The following is a 24,977-nucleotide window of genomic DNA, read 5'->3' as shown; positions in this document are numbered from 1 at the left end:
AAACAGTTGGTAGTTACAATTGCTTTCTGTAAAAGAAAACCACTTATTCAATGCTAATACTTTCAATTTTTGTATGTTTTTGTGAACAAAGTGGCCACGGTATAATAATTAAGCCTCAATATTGTGGTCCGTATTTTTAATTTGTTTATTAAAACTTTTATTCTCAGTTAAATTATCCCTGTAATTTTAAAGGTTAATATGATTCAAATCAGGGCTACTCTTTCTAAGGGTCTCATTTGGTTTCATTGCCTTCACAAATTAAATCGTCTTTAGAATCTTTTGCCACATTGTACTCAAACATTTTTCAAGGATTCCAAAATTCAGTAAAAAGGAACCAAATATCACAAAAGTTGCTCAAATCAATATCTTAAAAGCTTATTGAGGAAAACTAAAAGAAGGAAAGTCTTTTAAATTAATCCTGTGCATATTTACAATGGTGCAGTCAAACCTGAAATTTTGTAGAAATAATGGTATTTTACTGGAATTAGTTGAAAGAAAAGTTACTTTCGAATTGAATATGAATGACTAATCTGGCTATTTTGTTAACTTTCAATGTGCAATGTTTCCTGGAAGAAGCTAAAGAATTGTACATCACAGCTGTGTACTTTGGATGAGCATTTATGAACTGAATCGAATTAACTTAGTCTTGCTATGAAACTACTGTCTACCCATCGCTTCGGTACAATTGAGTATTAAACATTAGGCATTACTCTTTTGAGTGAGAATACCTCAGTTGATAGATACTCCACAATAGGAATGATTTTTTAATCGATATTAGGTGCTTACTGATCATCTTCTATAATAACACTTGTTTAAGAACTTGTATTTCCTGAATACTAGCGATAAAAAATGCAAAAAAGTGTCATGGCACAGTAAAACATTCATGGAGATGCTTTAAAAATTCAAAAAGTCCAATGTAGGATTCTAAAACTAGTGATCTCTTTACTGTGAGCAGGATTTTTATTTAGGTTGCCCATTAAATTTTTAAAACTATTTTTACAAAAGATGAACATTCTGTAATATCCCCAAGGGTAAATTGAACAGTCTCCATTGGATTACATTGGAGATATGAGGTAGTAAAAATGGAGCACAAAACCTTGAAAAACTCAATTTTCATCCTTAAAAACTTGGAAAAAATCTATATTCTGAGCCCATCTTATTTTTGGTCACTCTGTGGAATTTGAATTTAGGTAATAAAAAGATGAAACTATTGCTCATAAATATAGACAAGAGCATGCAACATGGATCTAGATAGCTTTGGTTATAGACTACAAAAGAGTAAAATAGAAAAATGTTTAGCAGCAATGGATGGCATGCAAAGCATTTGGACTAGATGGAATCACCATGGAATACCTCGTGGGGCTAGGATATTAGGGGAGAGCTTTGTTTGACTATTTTGCATCAGTTTTGAAGAAAGGATAAAACCGGGAACCTTTAGACCTATTTTAATTATTTTCCCTAAAAATGAGTAATTCATTTGAATATGTGGTCTATTGCTTTTTATAATAGTTATTCTACCAGTTAAGGTAGATTTTGGATGGACACTGCATAAACAACTGTACAACAATGCCTTTACTCCCTATTGTAACGGAAAAAAAACCTGAAATTGGGCACCGCAGTAAGTCCCTCTTCAATTCTGCATACTTCTTTCCTTCATTCCATCCAACATGCCAATCCTCTTCCTTCTCCTTCCTCGTTTTCCCAAATTTCTCCCCTCTAAAACAGTCTTCAACTTCCCATCACCAATCAAAATGCCATGAATCCATAAAGAAATTTTATTTATAGGTCTAAAGTTGTAGAATTAAGAATTATTTGGGTAAAAATAAGTTAGAATCATAAAAGGGTAAAGGGCTGCTTAGATGCTGCTCAGAATTTAGAAGGGGAAGGGAAGCTTTTTGATGCCATAGAAATAATGAAAGCAACGATAGAAACCAACAGAGCTTATTATTGTGATGTCTTTATGGATTTTAATATGGCATTCAGAAGAGTTGACTAAGTTTATTAAATCATTATCATAAAATATTGGGAGTTTAAGACTAAAATGGCCAAAGTACTGGAGACATGAGGATAAGAATTGTATTAGGCAAAGAAACTTTCACAAGGAGGGAATTGATGACAGGGATGTTGAGTAAGACTGTTAAGAAAAGGCTTTTTAAAACTTATTTATGGATTGTAGTTATGTACAGTGTGGAAACATGGTCATTGAAACAGGATAAAAGGCATACATTGAAGGATTTTGAAATGAGGAGGATAGAGAAATTTAAGTGAACAGAAATGAAAATAAATGAGAAGGTGCTATGTATGGGGGGAGGAAAGGGAATTTCTGGGATAAATGCTAAGGAGACAGTAAAATTGGATGAAACATACGAGGGTCATCCGGAAAGTAGTACCCGTTCGTGAAATAAAGACACAAAAGTAAATATTAACAAACATAAAAAATTTTATTTGAAAGAGGATACTTTAAACTACTTCTCAACATAATCTCCAAGCAAATTAAGGCATTTGTCATAACGTGTGACAAGTTTCTGTATTCCTGCTGCATAGTCCTTCGCCGCCAGCTCATTGAGATACGCGAGGGACCCATCTTGCACAAATTTTTGCATAATGCAGATGGTGTTTAACAATTTCATGAACATTTGTTCGAGAAACATTGGGAAAATGCTCACAGATGTCATCAATTGTGACGCGCCGATCGTTCCTCACGAATTCGTCAACTGAGCTCACCAGTTGGTCTGTAATGACAGACGGTCTCTCCGAACGCTCATCGTCGTGTGTGTTCCCCCTCCCCATGTTGAAGTTGCGACACCACCGCCGAACAGACGACTCGTCCATTACATTGTCTCCATACACCTCCTTTAATTGGCGATGAATATCACATGGGCGAACGTTTCTTGCATTGAGGAATTTAATCACTGCCCTCACTTCACAACTGGCGGCGTTCTCAATTTTTTTAAACATTGTAAACAATCACAGAAACAACACAGGCAATGCTAGCGTCACGCAACTTGGCTCAGAGAAGGCAGACAAGCCACTGAAGCTATCTGACCTCGTCCAGCGGCTACTCGCGTCGTCAGCACTTCATGCGGCACGAACGGGTACTACTTTCCGGATGACCCTCGTATATTGATTGGCAATGGGATGTTGAGGACAGTGATAGAGGAGAGAATGTTAGGAAAATGAGGTAGGGGCAGAAATAGGATATTGGTGTTAGATGGAATGAAGGGAGGAAGGAAGTACATGGAGATGAAAAGGGACTTTGTTGTAGAGTAGGCTGTTAGATTGAGTTTTCTGAGGAGAGAAAGGATATTTATTTTGTAGTTGTGTCTATCCAAAACCGACCTAAATTGGTAGATTGCCCAAAAGAATTGGAGTAAACTTAAGTGATAGTCAGCACAGTAGAAAATTTTACATGAATCAAGTAAGAAAAGCAAACAAAGACTCGGGGCTGTCAGTGATTGACGGAAGAGCATGTAGTTGATTATGTCATTTAATTTTCTGTTTTGTTATTCTTTATTTAGACTATTCAGCAAGGGATAATCAGTGATTGCTGTGCTATTTATGGTATAAGTGTGAGATCTAAGGGATGAAGATATGTCATAAAGAACCGAAAATGTTAGGATTTTATGTGCTTGGGAGGCTAAGTCAACCATTAAAACGTTACTAAATTTTACTTAATTGAAGCACATGGAAAATATCAGCCGTATCAGTTTCATATGGCATCTCTATGATCAAATAATTCTTAAAGTTAAAAAGGGATTTGTATTGAAATGGTTACTTCATGTTGATTCAATCTCTGGCAAATTATTCCTTCAAAATGTTCCTGTTTCTTGGAATCTCTATTCACTTAAAATCTTAGCATACCTTGTATGCCTTTGTTTAAGAAGGGGTTGCTAATAAGTTTTTGTTAAGTTATAGCATAACAAATTTTTCTGGCATTTTATCATGTTGCCAAACATATGTCAAATCAGATTTGCATCCCAGTGCTACTCAACACATCTTACTGTATAGCTCTCTGCTTAAAAACAAACCATTCTTCAAAATTCCACTGAGAGTATCAGTGATAAAAACTTGATGAAGATTATGAATAAGTAATTGAACTAGGATTTCTTCGCATGACTTTCCATCTATATCCAGGATAATTTTCTTATATACAATTTTCATTGTTAATGTCGAATGTTGTTTATCAAGGGCTTGATTCTAAACACCCAGTTGGCTACCCAGCTAAACTGCCATTAGTGAAAAAATTGGGTTATCCTTCAAGTTTGTTGTGCCATGATTTGATACTGTATTGTCTAAACCTAGAAGCTACTATATCAATCGACCCCTCTATGCTTAGCTATCACTAATGGAATCTATAACAAGTATGCCATATTGCTATTTAAACCATCGGCTGATCAAAACTTCTGAATAAATGAAGTTTATTATTAAACCATGATTGTGTTTAACACTCTAGTATCATAAGTTGCAGATATCTGCAATGGCTTCCATGTTCTCTAGGTTTCATTCAAATTTGGACCTTCTGGAATATAGATCCATAGATATTGCCAAGCTTCATAAACTGATATTTTGTGTAGCACTACCACGAAGTGCATCCAGTGCACTACCACTACCAGTAGCACTACCACTCTTGGAAATTGAGGTCAAATATTTGTGCCTTGAATATTTTGTCAAGCACAGGTTAATTGTTGAGAGACCAATGACCTCCCACTCAGGAACAGAATTTGACAGTACAGAAGGTATTGTGAAATCACCTTCAAATCCTTTGATATGAAGTAGAGTAATGCAGTGTGGATCTGATGTCATTTAAGATAGAAACAATGAAAACTTTATTGTGATTTGTTGTTTTCACACTAAATTCTCAACTCTGTGGTATCCACACACACAGTAAAAACTAATTGCTAATTCTTGCATTCTGATGCATGTTGGGCAATAACTAAAGACAATTTATGCTGACACAATTCACCAAATTGCGGTTTCTTAATGTGGTCCAAAGGTGTACCCAACTAAATAGGCTAAAGTTTTATAGTCGAGTTAAAAACATTATATGATACAGCACAGAAGTATTGCCTACAGACAACCCTGGTGTTTAAATTTTTGCAGGATCACTGTCCATTTGTTGATGTGGTATTAATTCTACTTATTGTCAGGAAACTTTTTTCAAAACCACATTTCAAAAGTCACATTGTGTGGGTTTCAATGCATAAACATTTCATCAGGAACTCAAAATTATTTATTAAAGAAGAATCAAAAATAAATTGTTTACTGCATTAATTTGGCAATTCAAATTTTAAATATTATGTTGACTGATAGAGGAAGAAATAAAATTATAAATATTTGAGAGAAAAGGAGAAAAGCAGAAAAAATGTTATCACAAAAAGCTAGTTCAGAGTGGAAAATAAATTTGGAGGAATAAATTAGTACCTGGGATCCATAGGAAATATGGGGAGTTGGATTAGGTTTGTCATATGCAAAGAAAAGTGCGATGATTAATTCAGTGGTATCAGGACTGATAAAGCAATGAAGGAAAATACTTGCTAATCTTTTTGATTTTAATTGTCATCTAACAATTCTTTATTTATCTCTATCTACACCTGTATTATTGCTTAATCTATCTCTGTGCCCAGAACTCTCAAATAATCCTCTTTTTCATCAATAATCTAAAGCCACACGATGCTGCTCCTCCATATCTAAGTCTTGACATATATTTCAATAAGTCTTTAGAGTCCCTTTCATTAGTTCCTTCCTAGATTTTGCAGTTATTCTCATAGCATGCCCTTTTTTGTGTGAAATATCATCCAAATAATGCTGAAATAAGTGAACTACCCCCGCTTTAAGTTAACCCTCCTACTTTAAAGTTTAACTCAGCCTTCATACTCCTTTGAAGTATTGTTAATTTCATTTTACTATGATTTATTTTCATTATATACCTGTTACATTGATTCAGTAATGCAATTGGCAATAACTCCAATACCATGTCTGGATGTTTAATGGTAGGTATATTATATGCTTACTTGCTCAGTCAGCTCCTTGACTAATTTCATACCTACCACCTGCTTTCCAGACTCCTTCATCATTTCCTCTCATATGATTAGCATAGTTGAGTAAAAAAATAGGGGGTGAAAGACTTCTTTTTCCCTTACTACCTATCATTACCTCTTCAAATTCTCCATCCACTCACATCCACCAGAGGTCTCAATTTTGCCCAAATAAAGACCTCTATCTATCCACTCCTTTTCCTTTTGCTTGCACAGTTTTGTTCATGTTCACATTTGGAATGAGGTTCATAACCTTTCCATCTACCACTTTATTCTGAAAAACTTTCAGTATATTTGTCCCCTTGCTTCCTGATACAAAAATCATTATACAGCAGAGGTAATTAATTGAAAGGGATTCAATGTTAGAAATCTATTGCGTTCATAGGCTAATTCGCCCTTTTGTTTACCTCTTAGGCACAAATGGTAGTTCAGAGGTGGATTTGCCTGAGGGTCCTTCGTCATAAAAAGTAAATCATCCTAAACATGCAGATGATGCATTCAGTATGGCTGGAGTCTTTTATTGGTCAAAGTTACCTGATTCAATTAATTTCAGAATTTCCTAATTCATCCTGTTGCCCTGAAGTTAAAACTCGCTGCAGACATTAATTCAGAGAGAAAATTTTACATTCTTTTTCAACATCAGATTAATCTGTTTGAATATGACAAAAATAATTCAATCCAATTTTTCAGGGAACAAAACAAGATCAAACTTGAGATAGGACTGATGAAATGATTTCCTCCACCAAGGGTTAAAATATAAAAATGTTTTTGCCAGACCTTGAAATCACAGGGTGACCTGCAAGATCTTATCTCGGTATATAAAATCATCATAGGAAGGGCCCCATCCTTTTTTAATTCTTTCCCCCATTAATAAAAATCAACCAATTCACACAAGATTTACTAATTGGTTGACATAAATCTTATACAAACCCTTAACCCAATGATTTAAGACACTCCATCCAAGAGAGGGGAAACTTCAAAATTGTGAGATAAAACCAATTAGTGGTTGATATTGCATTTTATAAAATTTATTTATATCCTCACGGTTGATTTCCTTTGCTATTGTAATTCCTCCTAAACCAGATTTCTAAACCAAACATCCTTAAATTACCTGTTATTTTGCTATATCAGTTTCATTTGTTTCCATTTAGTCTTTATTTTTAAACTAATAATGCATTCATTGTATAGAAATTTCTTATTTAAATTATAATGCGCTTTCATTCTTACATTTATTCTGTTTTTCAGTTTGTTTTTGATGAAAATGACAATATTTTAGCCTGAGTACAAAGCAGATGAGCAATAAAAGAGTAATTTAAATCACCTCTAACCTTCCTGTCGCTGTTCTCTCAACAAAAAATTGGCCTAAAAAATCACTAGAATAAACAATGAAGTCTCCAGATAACTGACACTCAACCATCCATGTACGTTATTTGGGAATAAATTGATTTGACCAAAATCATGAGTAGATTCCAAATCTAGGCAACTGCAAGTATACAAAGAAATTAAACATGAATAGCAAGCATATGAAATGCTTTAAATGAAAAAAGCATTGCAATGTAACTCAATTAGCACTGGGCATACTTCAGTTATTTATCATGATAAATGATACAAATTCCATTTTTCTCTATACTTCATTTATACCAAAGGTACTTAATTCATTCATAACCTTAAGGAATACACCAGCTCTTGCAAGTCCTCTAATTGTATTTTGTCAGTCGCATACCACTGGCAGTTATTAACAAGCTGTTACCATTTCCCCTAATTCTTACATTTTTCTTCTTTATCATTCTCATCCAAATGATAGCAAGCTACTGGCTTTTAACTTGAAAACTTCAATAGGAATAACATGTATCCATAACCCTTAAAATATTCAACACGTTATATAAACTGAAAATACTATTTTTCTAAAATATTTTAGTTCAGTTTTTAGCTGAGAATGTATAAACGTTTTAGGGGAGGTGACTGACAACCTATAATTTGCACCATAGGGGATGGATGTGAAAGGAGGAAGGATGGAGAGAAACCCGTCATCGGCATTAGCATACTCTTAATGAAAGGCCCCAAGGGGTCCGCAGCTTAGTGTCCCATCCGACGGACGGCATACTCACTCAAAGTACTCTCCACAAAGCACCTCAAGTAGGGATCGGGATACCACTCTGTGTGAGAAGCCAATACGTTAGCCACTGCGCCATCCCAATTCTCAGAATGTATAGCATCAGTCGCTATTCAAGGGATAGTGGCAAGTCAGTTTTTGATTAGTCTGGCTTCATAATTATTAAGGATTTATTTATTGCACTTCCATGGAATTTGATGTTGTTTCCTAACTGTAGAGAAATCCATGTAAATTGAATGCCACTTTTACTTGTTTTGAATCTTAAGAATGAATTGATAATTTCTCATAAATGATCCATCCAGTTTGTTTTAAATTGTCACATAAGAGGTATCAAAATGTTTATGGCTAGTTGCTGCTTAACTATGTAGGTCTTTATTTCTTTTTAATATAGACGCTATATTTATTTTGGCTATCTATAATTAGAATGTAGCATTATTATACCCCCTACTTGTAATCCAGCCTCTAATATGTATTTATTTATTGCCTTCTATTTATTACTTAATTGCTTTCAGTGTAAGTTATTTTTGGTTAGGTTATAAGTGCCATGAAACCATTGGCATAGATGGTACATCAATGGCTTATCCATGAGGGAAAGTAGTTTTATATTACTTTGGCACAAGTATTTGGTATTATACAATATTTATAATAGTTTAATAGAATTAAAACTCTGTATGTGTATAGTTCATTTGAAAGATATATCAAACTGTGTAATGTTAGAAATGGACAGACTTATTTCAGTGTGAGTTTTTATAAATGTTGGTTATCACTTATTATACAGTGTCTGTGGAAAATGTTTTATTCATGAACAATAAAATAAGGTTTTTATCATAGCAATATATTGATGTGCAATTTCATTATTTTTGCTAATTGCAGATAGCTACCAATATCAGCTGCAGTCTATGTGGCAGAAGTGCTGGAACACAAATCAGAGTCTTGTGCACAACCTTCGGTTCCGTGAGCGTGGACCACTGAAATCATGGAGACCTGAGACAATGGCTGAAGCCATTTTCTCTGTTCTGAAGGAGGGTCTGTCTCTATCCCAGTCAGCCCGAAAGTATGATATTCCATACCCAACATTTGTGCTGTATGCCAATCGTGTGCACAACATGCTTGGACCATCAATTGATGGAGGATCTGGTGAGTCTATGCCTCCTTCCTATCTTTATCATTCAGAAATTTAGTCCAGCATTTGTATATTGTTGCCATATTGCCAAGAATATACAAATTGATAAGCAAAAAAGTATCTGTTACACTGTGAAACAACATTAAATTGTAACTTTTAGCAGGTTTTAATTGAACAACTCAGCATAGTATACGGTATCAGGCTTAATTTTGTGAACTTTCATGTACATTGAATAAATGAGTTCATTAAACCTAATTTAAAAATTTAATCTTTATTCTAATTTGAAAATTCCCAATATTCAGCAGAAGGCAGATGATAGTTATGGATAGTTGTTGTCAAGTTATATCTTTTATTATATGGCATAGATATTCATTTACTATAATATTGTATAAATATTACCTATGTAAGGCTGTCATCTTCCTTTAACCAGGAGGGGAGATAAAGGTAGGGATAGGAGGATAAGCAATTTTTCCAATGCTTGTAAAAATTCATTTTTTATTTATATTTTTGATTTTATGCATTTTTTATCTAAGAAAGTGTTTCTGTGAACATTTTCAGTTGTCACACTTTAATGAAGTGTTTCAATTAAACATGGTAATAGTATTTTTTTAATGCCCTAATTAGTCATTTTTGAAGTATAATTTAATATACCTTAAAACATTTTGTGGCCCTGTCAATAAATAAAATAATTTCCCTTTACATTGACTTTCTCTATGTCTGCTGGCCAATTGAGTGAATAAAAATTGTATTATTATCACTTCATGGGCTGAACCCAATATTTCACCTCCAAAATTAGAAGTTGTCATCCTGGGTGATTGGATTTGGAATGTTATAGGCATTCTAAATGTCCATTCCTCTATTGTATAATGTTGTTCAAATAATATATACTGTTACTATAGGAGGGATAAAATATCCATGTCTGGTAAATTCTAAATATTCAGTAAATGTCCTTTGAATGCGTATTGATTGTCTTTAGACATGCAGGCACCATTGAACAATAATTTAATTATTCACCTTTGAATATCTATTTATTTTAAAATTATTGATCTTTCCTTCAGTTTTCTGCATACTGTAAATTTTAATATGCAATGAAAGTAAATTTTAATATTTCCGATAGGTTTTTGAACCACCCATCACATGAAATAATTAGGAATTAGATGTATTTATTTCAAGAGTCTTTGCAAGTCAGTCGTGTCATTTTTTTTTAAATTTTAGTATTGCATTAAAAAATTGTTTGGTATTCATGTCTATAGTAATTACGTTCTTCTCAGGGGATAGTTTCTTTCTATATAATTTTTCACGCAATGAAATTTATTGTAATGGTAGCCTCTTCTTCATTTATTATTATTGTTGATATGAAGTACATAGAAATATTTTTAACCTTCAAATAAGTGACTTTGGGACACAGAAATGAAAAAAGGGAGAAAATTTGAGATAGAATGTCAATTCTTTTATATTGTCAGCCTTTATTAAAAAAACTTAAGATTTTATTGACAACTAAACCTTTTAGTAAAGATCAAAGTTTTGGCAAAGATTAGGGCAATTGTGGCTATCTCCATTCCCCTGGTTGCATTCCTGGAAAAAATTTATTTATAAAATTTTTATGAATCTTAGGGTCATAGTTCGTACAGCGATAGATTACCTTGCAAAGTAGAGCTGATTCATTATTTAATTGGTCGGTCCAAATTTTATATCCCACAGTGAAAGGAGAATAATATACATAGTAGGTCCCTACTTTATGAAATATTTTAAAAAACACTAATAGTTTTATTTAAGCCTGCAATTTTTGTTTTTAAGACAGCTACACAGCTTCATCAAGGCTATCCTTTCTTTGCAGATCTTCGCCCTAAAGGAAGAGGGCGACCCCAGCGCATTCTCCTTGGAAACTGGCCTGATGATCATATTCGTGGTGTTATTAGAGCAGTGGTATTCAGAGATACAACTCATGTCAAGGATGAACCAGCACATTTGTCATACCCTCCTCGCATTCAGGTAAAGTTTACAATGTTAGCATATTGAAGGCCATCTATTTCATAAATAAATTATATGTGAGCCATTATTAAGAACATCTTAGGAGTTTCAATAATTTTGTTAGCTCTTCTGTTAATTTCTATAATACAAATACATAATTTGCACCTCTCAGGTTAAAATATAGAGATTTTAGTGATTTCATTCGTGACAAATTTAAAGTTATATTTTAAATTACAGAATTAACAGCATTAATTTCCAGAGTTACTCTCTGTTATTATTTTCAAATATCTTGGGGCGTGGCACTTCATGTGTGACCAAAAACAATCAGATCACTCCTTTCCTGGGATGTGGAAGTATGACTCCAAGAGTGACAGCTCCAACTCTTACTTCTCAAAGCTAGGAATTACTCAACTTCTTCAAAAATTTGGAAAAAATGGAGAAAGTATGATTTTTTTTAATACCTCATGAATCTAATATGCCAGTCAGGAATACAGAATGAGAATCATCCCATCCCTTTAGATATTTGCTCGTGCAAAATATAGGCCATCAGATATACAGGGCCTGGCAGAAACCAAACCTATAAGGTAGGATTGTCTATGATGATACCTGTGGCACATGAAGCAATAAGCGTCGATCCACAAAGAATAGCCAATTGCTTATCAAATGCTTGAGAGAAAAGTCAGAGAAAAACTGCATTTTCAGTAAAAAATCAGAAATGGTAGTTGGGAAAATAAGAGGCCACACTGTGATGTATATGTTCCTTCTAATATTCTGTTGAAATCTCTCAATTAAATAACCTCCTGTCATCACACTTGCAAAACAAAAGAGAGGCTTGGTAGCCATTCTTTTCAAACTGTGGGATCATCTAGACCATAAATAGAGGTCTTCCTGGTCATAGGGGTTGAATGGAGAAGTTCCCTCAATTATTCATGATTGTGTATTTTGAAACCTGAAGTTATGACGTTTTTGTGCCAAACAATGGTTGTAAAACAATGTCATAATTATGTTCTTTGTGATTTCCTGGTTGATTTGATACCAAAGAGTACAAAAACCCTCCTCACTAGCATGATATGGTGGGGAAAATTATTATGAAAATAAAGCATTGAAGGCAATCAAGGTTCGGAAACACAGGATGCAGATTCATTGTGAACTCAGACATGTGAAAACAGTATGATGAAGGTTTGGGAGCAACTGAATCCTCAGGTAGCTTATCCTTCTTGCCTACTTCACCCCAGTTGTATCCTGCATAGTCAAATGATAAAATAACTTTATCTTCTCCCACCCATCAAATATAAGACAGTCCATGGTCCCTTAGATTTTTGAGAAGTATAATAATAGAAAATAACTTCAGGCACTCATATTTTACTAGCCTTTTCGAAGTTATCCACATCAGAGACGATGTTGGGCATAAGAAACTGATTTTTAGATAATAAAGCTCTACTTACACTCATTTACAACTCATTTACATGCTCATTTACAACCCTTTACTATGACATTCCATTCCTCTTGATTTTGTGCATTGGTATTTATCTTTCTGTTTTGCTTTGGTTGAATTCATAATGTATATTTAAAAATTAAGGGTGATAATGAGCATTCTTACTGTAGCCCTTTCTAAATATTAGCTTGTTTTCTAATTTTCTTTGCTGTTAATTGAATACTTTTGGTCTCAATGAGGAGATTTTGACAAACTTCTGTCATTATGCTTTTCTTCCTCTCTCCTTAAAAATTTGTCAAAATGTCCAAATCCTCATGATCTAAAGGTTTTTTTCATATCCATTGAAACTATAAACTCTGATTTGTCTTTTTATATTCCCCTCTCTATGATCATCCTAAGGAGGAGATAGCTTCTCTTTTTTCACTTCTGTGAAATCCAAATCAATCTTCACTTATATGCATACTTTACCACTTCCATTTCCATTCTTGAAAGATTATTCTAGTAATGATTTTGATGCATGTTGTATCTGGATAATGTCTAGAACATTTTCTGCTCTTGTTTAGTTTTGTAGACATTGCATAATTGTAGTTCCACTTTTATTCACATCGGTTTTCCCAGGTACTTCCCGTCTTTTCTCAATTTTCCATCAATTGTGATGAAATTTTATTGATTTCTAGCTTCTTGTGCACATTTGATTTTGTAGCTGTCATTATATATCCATTCAAGGCTATTAAGACTCCTTGTTAATCCTTTTTTGTAAAATACAGGTACCTGTATACCTCCTGAAATGTATTTTTTTCAGTTCTATTCTTCCATTGAGCCACCTCAAAAACTCTTCTCATATCTTTCCTTCATTTTTATCACCACTAAGAGATTCTGAGTTATCCTCTGAAATGGCAATTGATATTTACTCTGTATTTATTGAAGTGATGACTGTAGGTTATTAAAACTTCAGTCCTCCATGTGGCATTGTGATGCTTCACTTCCCAATGATGGTTTTTCGTCCATTCCTCTCTTTCTTTCTTTCCCTATAACTAATTACACTTCTTATGTTTAAACTGTCTAGTCCTCCAGACATATATTGATAACTTTATTTCAAGGCAAAATTGTAAACTGATCAATGATTTTGAAAGATGGTATCTCTTGTTGTCCCCACTTGGAGTTCAAATGAGGACCAGTTTACCTCCTGAAAATTTTATTCAAAAGGGCACTATTGTCTTCTCTAATGAATACATATGGTTATAATATAAGGAGCAGTGAGCTCCTGATCTTTAGGTTTATGTCATACACATTGCAGTACTACATCCACTGAAATAATTTTCACTCAGCCTTCAGCTAAATGAGTGTTCATGTCCATTTAGTGTTAGCTATATGAAGGATAAGTTTTTACTGTGCTTCACCCCTCAGGCTTCTGATGACTTGGTTTGGAGGTAACTATGTGGTCAAAGCATGTCACTATCATTGTAGTACATTTAGACTAATGACCATGAGTGGAGCCATATACCAAAAATATTATTGACTTTAAAAAATTAATAAAATAAAATGAAAACTCCTATAGCGATAAGAAATTATTACAGCCATAGGATTTTTCATTTTATTTTATTAATTTATGAGGTCATAGAGCTCAATTGCTTGTATTAAAAAATTATCTATGCACACATTACAGTTATTTGCATTGAAGTTTGGTAGAATTGAGCATGAAAGAACTCTTCAACATCAAAGGAAAGAACTGTTAAAATTGGGCTTTAGTCATTCCTGATGTCTTATTTCTAGAATTTATGCTGAACTCATGGTTTTAACGAAGTATTCCTCTTGAAAAGTCTCATTAGATGGGTATTTTCAGTTGCCAATCATATTCATAGATGTAATACTACTAAACCATTTGATGCATTCTGTTGCCATGTTATGCTTGTCATCTTTTTCATATTGCCTGCCAAAAAATGTCTCACGTCTTGAATCATGTTCTAATATTACCTTCCTTCTTTTTTCCTTTTCTTTTAAAAAGGAACCTATTCCTCCTCCCTCTCCACAGAACTACCCACCTCCTCCTCCAAATGTACCTTCTTCCAATGGACCAGAGCCGGGCACGCTGTCAGTGGCAGCCGCAGCGGCCGTTGCAGCAGTTGCCCAGGGCCTCCGGCAGCAACTGTGTGCATCTGCAATGGGCCCTCAGGCCCTTCCCCCTCCACCTCCACCTCCAGTGGCCCCACAAGCTTCTCCACCACCCCAACAGCAGCAGCAACCTGATCCCACTGCGGGCATGGCAGCACTGGCCAATAGCCTTGGAAGTCTTGGCAGTGGCCTAGGAGGTCTTGTTGGAAATAGCATTGGAGGCATTGGAGCCATAGGAGTGAGTGGGATGACGTACAAACCAGGAGCAACATACGCCACACCGCGTCCAGAGAATCTCTTCCAGGAGGATATCGATGAGATAGTTAAGAGCCCCCTACAGCAGCATGGTAGTGGAGGCAGTGGGGTAGGTGTCGATGATAGGGTGATGTCTAGGGAACCTCCCCCCGAGTTACAGCCAGTTCAGGTGAAGATGGAGCAGTTGGCTGCTGAGGGCCATAATGAGTGAGATGATGGTGGGGAATGTAATCCAATGGCTCGAGGCAGCCCTGGATACCCATTCCCCTCAGATGGGCGGTGGATGATTGGCTGGCCTCCCGTTTCCCCGCCGTCAGACTGGCAAAGGCCCAGACCAGCATTTTGAGTTGATTGTTTTGTTTTTCTCAGTGTGGTTCACAGTTTATACATAAATAAATATATATATATAAGAAAATGAACTATAGGAAATGCATATGAATTTGCCAGAAAATCTTTTTGAAAAAGTAAGAAAAAAAAGAAATATATGATGGGCTATTTCAGTGTGATATATCATAGTGTATGTCTGTTTCAGCCTAGTAAAGCCTTTTAAATTTGTCTACTTTTCAAGTTTGAAATACTGGCAAGTATTTAAGAAGTAGAAAACATTACAGAAATAGGACCATAGCATGCAGGTGCAATACTGTTTAATTTTGCCCTTTCCTAAATTGTAAGTACTGGTGGTTAAAAAAATGCTTAAGTGTTTTCACAATGTAAGCCATTCCTTATTTGAAGGAAAAAATGATATGTAACATTTTGCTTTGAACTAACAAATGTTTTCCATGTGCAATGGATTATAATTACTGTTGTGTAGAACTTACATATGCACCTAAAACATTTGCTGAAATAGCTTATTAATCACAGCTATTTGGCTTTGTTTTTAAATCTCACATTGTATTTCATATATAATCTACAAAGCAGTATATGATGCTGGAAATCATCCAGAGCTCTTTAACATTGTTGTTTATCCCAAAACTGAACTGATTGATTCCACTTAATTGTGATGTATGAGCTGTCATATAATTTTTATTTGAATTTTCATTGTATATTATAAGTATTTTTTTGAGTTTGTAGCAAAGTTGTTTGATTATTTATGATTTTCTCAAAATGAATCTGACAGTGAGTTGAGATTATTTCTATCTTGCAACATAATTGGAAAGAAAGCACCGTTTAAGTGCAACGCTCTACATTTTTTACTGCTAAGAATAGTTGTCTAATCATTTTAGTCAAGATTTTCCATTAATCAAGAATGGAGAAAAGTGCTATGTTATGTTTGACCTGAAAAACTCGGAATGTGAGTTCAGGATTTTTGTCTAAAGGCATTTCAATACAAGGAATTTCATCTTAGTTATCAACTTGAAAAAATCATTAATATCAATTAGGACTTGGTGACTTGTTCAATTGTGATTGAGGGAGGGCGTTGGCTGATTTTGCTCCTTGCATTTTTGGTGAGCATAAAGCCCATGGATATAAATGATTAGAATGATCATATAAACTACCTACTTAACTCTATTGTAAATCACCTTTTTTTCAAGAACTCATACTTGTGGCTTCCATGTATCAAGTACAACATGTATCAGAACACACACTTCTTTGGAGGCTCATGAGGAAATATGATTTGAGAAATAGTTTGCTGTCATTTTATCAAGTATTGTCCATTTCCTTCACAAATATATAGGTAAATATCTTGTAAGGTGTGTACAACAATTCAGTGGGTGTAAAGAACTAACTAAATTATAACCTATGATGATGTAGTAGTTAGCACTTCAATTTTGCTTTTGCCAATTAAAAAAATAATTAAATACAACCTAATCAGTAATTCTGTGACAAGATTCGTACCTTCAAACATTTTCATAATAATTTTGGTGCTGTCTTTTCCTATCATAGCTGTTAAAATCATCTGGAGTAATGTGTATTTCAAAGTTATCATTAGAAACCTTTAGTCCATTTGAATTTTCCTCTTGATTTTAAGTGATAAAGTACTTGATAAAAAAAGAGATTTAAGAACACTATATATGAGGTGGGTCACAAAAGTATGAATGTGTGTGTTGCTTGCATATTTTTACAAAAGAAAGTTAAGAAAAGAATGAAATTGTGATTCTATATGTAGATTTTAAAAATCCAAAGGATGCATGCTCACCAAGTGAGAGAAAGATCATATTAAAAGTTGGGAAGATTTATATGAAATATATAAATATCTAATACTTAAAAGATATATATTTTGTCCAATAGTGAGTGGAGTTTCATGAAGCCTTTTCTGTGGGGAGGCACAGTAGTTTACTGTGTTTTGACAGAGATGCTGATTAAATCACTTGCTGAATAGGCATGAGATATTGATTAGAAACTGCATATGTGTGTTTGTGCTGTGTGTATATGTGCATGAGATGTCAAGTGAGTTTTTGCAGCATACTGGATACCTACCTGAAAGTTGATAGTAAATGTGTGTCAATATGAAGTATAAGAAAAGACCATGGAATTATACAATGCCGAATGGGAAAGACCAAGATAGCCAATTTTGCCATGAATTCCTCTAATCACTATAATCAATACAAGTTAGTGAGTGTCAATTGTTGTTTAGTAATCATTGATGTGTAACATTCTCCGTTTACACTTTGCCAAATGTATCAGACTTATTATGCCCCTGTAAATGCCAGTATAGTCTAGTCAGTTTTAGCTTGAACTTGTGTGAGGAACAAAAAATCCAATACTTATTTTTGTGATTTGTTCATTTTGAAAGTGTACAAAATTTATATTCATAGTAAAGTATTGTTAATATTAGGATGAATTAATGCCTTCCTGCCATTGGGGTATGCCAAGATTGAATTTAAAAAAATAAATGTCAAAACAAAAGATTAAGTGATAACAAGTAAATTTTAAAAAGTGGCCTTGAAATTTCTTTGCTTACTTCATCAGTTAAAAAATGAAATAGTGACAAAAATCATAATACAGTGAATTTGTAGACAGCCATATTCTTGATAAATGAATTTTTGCATAAAATTTGTATGCCTAGTGGACACAAAGCAGTTTATATAGCATTCATCAACTTGTGCCTATCATGTGAATGTTTTCAGGAATAGGTTGTACTACTGCTAAATAAAAACCAGAAAAATTTCATGGAAATGGATGTCCATTATCATCAAAACTCTTGGCTTGCATGTGTTCAAAAAAGTAGTGAAGTGCCTTCCATTTTCTGACCACATAAAGTGATCAAAATGTCAAAAAAAATTTCATTAATTATTGACTTTAGTAAACAGATTGAACAACAAAACATTTAAACTTCATTTTGGTGACAGGTATTACCCTAAATGGCACGTTTTCATATCTGTAGATTAACAAACTATCATTATAGGTTATGGGAGGTCTGCGTAAAACTTGGTAACCCAATATTGTTATACATGTAGTGCAGAAAAGTATTACACTAGTATAATAATGCAATAAAAATATGTGTAATTGTTAGTTTTAGCTGTTCCATGTAAAACCAACATGTGATTGTACAGTTGCAAATGTGGATTTTTTGTTACTAGTGCTTTTAAAATACTGTTTTCATAATCTTTTGAAGTAGTTTCTTGATGGAATCCCTAAGAAAGTTAAAAATATTCATCTTCCAGAACAATTTGAATCTTGGAAATATAGGTACAGCCTCTCACATAATGCTCATATTCAGTCGACTGAGGAGGTAATGTGGTCTGTCAGTGGAAATATTAGGTATGCGCGATTATGGCGAAACCCCAATTCATGATGCTATTCTATGATACTTACACTTTTTTGCATTTATGTTTATTTTAACTTTCTAAGAATGAGTTACAAATTCAAGGCATTTTTCAATTCAGTTAATAATTTGGAATTTTGTGACATAAATCAAGCATTAATTCTCTAGTGAGGTTCCATTTTAGCTAAAACTTATGTGCTAGCATACCGTTTGCAGGGGCTAATTGATTCTTCATGAACATGAAACTGCCTGTTGTGTTATAGTCAACTTTAAAAATAAGTTAAAAATTCCTTAAATGAAAAGGAAGTTTTATCTGTATTGTGTTTAACTGAGTTGTCTATGTAATTGAAGGCATGCTTTAAGCTCACAGAATGTCAGTTTGCATACTTACATGAAGAATTATATCATCACACTATGTTGAAGTGTATTGATGTTTAATCATAAAAAAAAACTCTGGTCTGGTTATCCAGCTTGTACAGTATCCATTTAAGTACCTATTCTTTCTTTCAAGTACCAGAATAATTTCTAATGAAATGATAGAATTAATAGCTCTCAATTGAAACAGATATCACAAGTAGATTTATCCATGATTGAGAAGAAGTATGTTACTGGTAATGCCTAATAGATATTGTATTGCTGCTATGAACAAGGTTATTTCCTAATCTAAAGGTATGTTGTCCTGTTAATTGCTTCTGTAATCATAATGACATTAAAACTTCACGCAGGAGACCATAGTTGGAATTAAGTTTATGTACAGTGTTAGCATGTCATAATAATCACTGGACAATCACTAATTGCATGACCATCATACAATGGGCACTTGGCCATGTATTTTGATATTTCCTGCAATCATTAGTTTTGAATGATTTACTTTTAACTATTTATAGTGCATTTATTTCATAATATTTTTGCCCAAACCACTCATCTCTTTCTTTAACATTTTTGTGGGCACTTACCCATGGGCTATATAGACCCCCTAAGCATATTTATTGTGTGTCAATTATCCTTTTAAAATGTTTAAGGAAATAACATTCAAGTTGATTTTGATTCAAGCATTTCTGATATTAGGACCATGAAAGAAGAGACGTCTCTTTCTTTATGTACAGTTTGCTTCAAAATTGAATACTTGATTTTTTTACATGTTGATCATAGAAAGTTGTTCCTTTGCCATTTCCAGCTGTAGAAACATTCCTCCAAATCCAAAAATGTAACCAATATATAAACTGTAAGGAACTTGCACCATTGTTTAAATGAGAACAATGATGTCTGTGTTTGGTTATGCGCAAATATATAGAATAATAGTTTATAAATGATCAAGCCTTCTAATTTTAATACAAGGATGAAATAACTCCTTTTTCAGTTATATGTTATTCTGTATTCCTGAATTGAGATCTACTGGCATCCCCTCTCCAATTATGAGGAGTGTGTGAGGTCTGAATTGTGAGAATCCTAAAGCATTGTTTGTCTCTCCCTGCTGAATATATGTATTTCCATTTGAGTATGGAGGGTTAATGATACATATTTAATCAACCTTTTTTATGAGTAATTAACATTAGCATATGCATTTACAACAAAATTTAGTGGTATTTTAAGTGCCAAAGATAATTTATATCATCATCCCATTTGCACTGTTGATTCCATAAGGTTTAGTGGACTTAGCAATTGTTGCTAGTAAATGTCAGCTTTTAAAGCATTAGTTGTTGGTCCTGTTACTACTGAGAAATATTGTTGTGCATTTTCACACCAAAAGATAATCATGTGAAAAGTTAGTTATCACCCCCTGGACGCATTTATTTAAATGTGCTTTTGATGGAAAGAGTTCTTACCTATTAATAATATTTCTGTATTTCAAGGAGGTTAATTCAAGAGGGTGAAGTGGTTACATTATTTACAACTCATCCATGAAGGTGAACTTTTAGTCTGAATTATTGGCTATTCAACATCCCACCAAAATATAAAACTGTAAATTTTACTGTGGGCATACATTTGGCAAAAGTGAAAATTTTGGAAAAGACTTAAGTCATCTACTTATAGTAATTGATTATAATATGTGAACATTATTAAATGATGAGGTGCTATATGCTAAGCATGAAGTTCTGTTTCGTTGTTAGCTGGAACTGAAAGTTATGGTGGCATTGGATGGTGTTTTTTGCAAGAAAAGAAAGGCTTCACAAACATACCACATGCCTGACCTGGATTTATTTTGAGCAGCTGTTTGCATGTTGTTTTAACTCTTCCTTCCTCGATCAGCCTAAGTGTAACACAATGTGATCCTTTAAGTTTGCTGATGTCATTATGTACTTGTGTATTCAATAAATAGTTATAAAAGTTGAAAAAAGCCATTTTCATTTCAAGTATTGATTAATCAATAGGGTTTGTTATCCCAGTATCCAGAGGGTGAAGCACGAATGCATCTAAAGTTTGCACCAGATGAAGAGTGATGTGGCCAGTTTTGGCTGGATTATAAAGAAGAGGGTAATGCACTCCTAGATGCAACACACTCACAAACAAAAGCAAAATACTGGTTTACAGCCAGCCATCTCTTCCTAAATGAAATAAGAACACAAATCTTATACGCTGTCAATGAAAATGAGCATCAATGAAAAAAATGATCCTGAAAGCAATTAGGTTTTAATATTAATGGGATGCTAAATGGGAATTCACATATTTACCATATCGGTATAAATCTTTCTAGTACTTTACACTTGATAAGGAGAATTAAAGCATGAGTGAGTATAGACTAGACGAGAGTAGCCTGCTATGCTTTTTTGCAGAGCATACTTACCTATGGTCTTAGACTTTGAGGATGAAGATTCTAAGTAATTTGAGCCCTGTGAATGTTGCAGATGTTTTAAAAAAAACCTGAAAATTTTAACTATCTACGACCTGTTTTTCCATACAGTGTCATGCATATTAAACTTTTCTCAATCTATTCCCAACCGAACATCAGTGCACAAGATCAAGAAACTGTCTTGATATAAAACAGTGTAGGCCATCTAAGACCTACTATCAATCTGGCAACTTGGCAATCAAATTTTTCAACAAGAGGTCAGGCAAGGCAAACTCAGGAAGCACCAACCACTGCACTCTATGTATGACCATTTCAAGCTGTACTTTGAAGCTATTGCATTTTAAATATATAATTGTCCATTCTTTACTCGATCGCTATCTTGTTTATGTCATTGTTCTGTTTGAAGACATCCACATGAATATCACCATGGCATGGATGAATAGATTCTGGTTATGATTAGATATCCATGGACCAATAAAATACAATGTTCTTTTCAACATCCAGATTCAATGATGTAAGTTATATTTTGCCTTCCTTTAACAATGCATGCTATCTCTATTAGCATTTCTTAAATTAGAGGTGTGCTAAATCTTCTAATAACCTAGAATAACTCTAAATTTTAAGCAACTCACATGGCAAGCGAAACTATGAGAACTGTTGATAGGAAAAGGAAACCACAGATTACAGGTTAGATGATTAGAAAGATAGATAAAAGAAGAAAATGGAAGAATGTAAATACAGCGTTAGGAAGAAGGAAGTACAAAGAGCTAAATAATATAATAAGATGGTAACAAAAGAAGTGTGGTGGAAGGTGCAATGTGACAATATGGGACATCAGGAAGTAAGTAGGGAAAATTGTTGCAAACAATCAAAGATAAGTCAGGAAAAATATTAATTGAACCAGAAAAGATCCAAGAGAAATGGAATGAATATATAGAGGAAATGTATGTTAAAGAAATTAGGCCCACAAGACTAGACATAGGGAAATATTATGACATAGGCAAGGATAGCTTAGATCCAGGCTTACTGGATGCTGAGATAGAATTATAATTAAGGTAATTGGAATAAATTAAGGCCGTGGGAATATATGACATTCCCGGGGAACCACTGAAAATTTTAAGAAAAGATGGGAGGAAGAGGTTTTATGTCCTAATTCATAGCATTTATGAGGGAGGAATTGGACAGAGTCCTCATCAGACCAGTGCATGTTCCTTTCCCAAAAAAGGAAATGGCAGTAAAATGTGAGGACTACTAAACAATAAACTGATTCCACATGCAGCTTGAGATGATCAGTTTGGGCACAGGAAAGGAAGAAGCACGTGTGATGCCGTAGCAGTAATGAGGTCACTAATAGAAAAGAACATAGAATGCAATCAGGATATATTTGTTTACTGAGTAGATTTCGAGATAGCTTCTGATAGAATGAACTGGATGGTATGATTTAATATATTTCAGGAAATAGGTATCATCCTCCTATTCTATGTTCCTTTCTATTAGTGTATTTCTACGACTCTCATCACAGAAACCTTGGGATTAAATTTGAGGTGTTTTTCTGTTGTCTTTCCATTCCGTTGTTATTTTAATGTGACACCATCATTCGATGGCCACCTCACTGGGGTCAGATATATTTGCAGCCACCTCACTGAGGAACAGACACTGCTTGAACTACCTCTCGTTTGGCTCCTACCATTTGAACTATCTGGCATGGGTGACCCTACCAAGAGCTATTATCATTACTTCCACCAGAACAGCTCTTGGGGTCATCAGAATGCACAAGCCCTTCCACCATGTTAAGGTTTTAATCCATAGGGAGGGGTAGAAACAAGTATCTTATGGACGGCTATAAATCGAAAAATTCTACTTTGCTACCAAAAGGAATACCTATGAGTTGCAAGCTGGAAGAAAAGTGGTTTACTGAACAATATACGCAAAGTGGACTACTTTCATTACCTGGTGACATAGCAGTAATGAGCAAAGTAAGAATACTTCGAAAGCAAGATTTGGAAATTTACCATAGCAAGAGGTTTTGACAAATAGCAAGGATGAGTATTAGGAAGTGGCATTAGCCAGAAGAATGATCATACCTCTTTGCTGCTTGATTTGAAGTGCAGATGGAATATCCAGAACTGCCTTCAAAATTTATAACACAAGAGGCAAATTCAGACTTCAGCTGTCCCACGACAGCAACAGTCAATGAAAAAATGTACACCAACTAAATAAGAAAATTAATAGCGACCAAGTCTGAAGGGGATTTGGTAAAAAATGAAAGGAATTAATTTGAAAACCTTAAATTGCTAGCACCAAAAGAAGTTATGACTACACAAAATGCAGATATTAATCTGCAAGAATGTAATACTAAATATCTAGTTCCTAAATTGTGTGCTACACTACAGTTGCAGTGCCACAGGAGAGTTTTGATGACATCTAAGGAATTTAGCTGGGCAAGGCAGAGGTTAAGTATTAACGAGAAATGAATCTCCTAAAGAGAATTTCGGAAAAAAGTTTCAATGGGGCCATCCCAATGCACTATTTCAATAGATACGGAGAAACTACAAGCACTCCTTTTCTCACAAATCCCGTCGATATTTTGCCTTTGACGCGCGATAAAAGGTTTTTCGTGAGGAATTTTTTTAATTAAAAATGTATCTTAACGTATTATTAATATGAACATGGTGCATAAGGAGTTTCTAATTCTTCCAAATTCCACAATTCCTAAAATCGTGTTTTTACATCGACCTAGAGGTCAAGGAATACTTTCAATTCGGTCCAGACTGATTCACCGCACCCGACTCGGGTGCAGGTAAAATACGGTCAGATACGAATCCACTCGTTCTTCTTTGCCCCTTGGAATCTGTGCGAAATTATTGCGCTGTTTTTTGAATGGAAGCTATCCACATGAAACTCCAATTAGTATTTCCTCGGATTTCCCGGTATTTTTCGGTGCACAGTCTGTGATTATGTTTGTAATAGGTGTTAGTTTTCTAAAAGCTTTATTCATATCTCGCCAATGTGATTTCTTGCTCCTAAGCCGTACCCTCATCTCAGGCTTATCTCTCTTCCTTAGCTCTAACTGTATCCCAATCGCCTTCACAGATCTCCAATTCCAATACCGCACACAAATCCCCCATCTTTTTTATCTAGTGCTATCTTGCAGGAATGTTTCTTTATTCATCCCTTCGCAATAACATCAACATAATTAATACATTTAACTCGCTATATTTTTCATTAGTTCTCCTCTGTCACCTTAATATGTCACATAGGTGACAAAACCGGTCGTAATAAAGCTAGGTGAAATCAACATTTTTATCTAATACCTTAAGATTTCACAACGCCTGATACCATTGAATTGATGTTTCTGATCTCTAACTCATTTCCTAAATCCATCTTTAAAGCTCATAAGAGAGTACTAAAATAATGGGGGTGGACCCATTTCCAA

The 24,977-nt window shown here is 34.3% G+C and overlaps 1 protein-coding gene across 1 annotated transcript in view; it reads left to right on the top strand.

Annotated features, from left to right (window-relative positions):
• The window catches only part of LOC139685583 (protein bric-a-brac 1-like), a 70,295-nt gene extending 49,226 nt beyond the window's left edge, over positions 1 to 21,069 (top strand). The window contains exons 4-6 of the mRNA XM_071582521.1: positions 9,022 to 9,285; positions 11,109 to 11,263; positions 14,683 to 21,069. Of these exons, the coding sequence (XP_071438622.1) occupies positions 9,022 to 9,285; positions 11,109 to 11,263; positions 14,683 to 15,255 (992 nt within the window). The 3' untranslated portion in view covers positions 15,256 to 21,069. The remainder of the gene's footprint in view (positions 1 to 9,021; positions 9,286 to 11,108; positions 11,264 to 14,682) is intronic.
• The last annotated feature ends 3,908 nt before the right edge of the window (positions 21,070 to 24,977 follow it).

Source organism: Hetaerina americana, unplaced genomic scaffold (genome assembly GCF_022747635.1).
Source record: "Hetaerina americana unplaced genomic scaffold, ioHetAmer1.1.p SCAF_117, whole genome shotgun sequence".
Taxonomy (NCBI): domain Eukaryota; kingdom Metazoa; phylum Arthropoda; class Insecta; order Odonata; family Calopterygidae; genus Hetaerina; species Hetaerina americana.
Note: the sequence above shows the minus strand (reverse complement) of the source record. Positions and strands in the feature narration are given on the sequence as shown.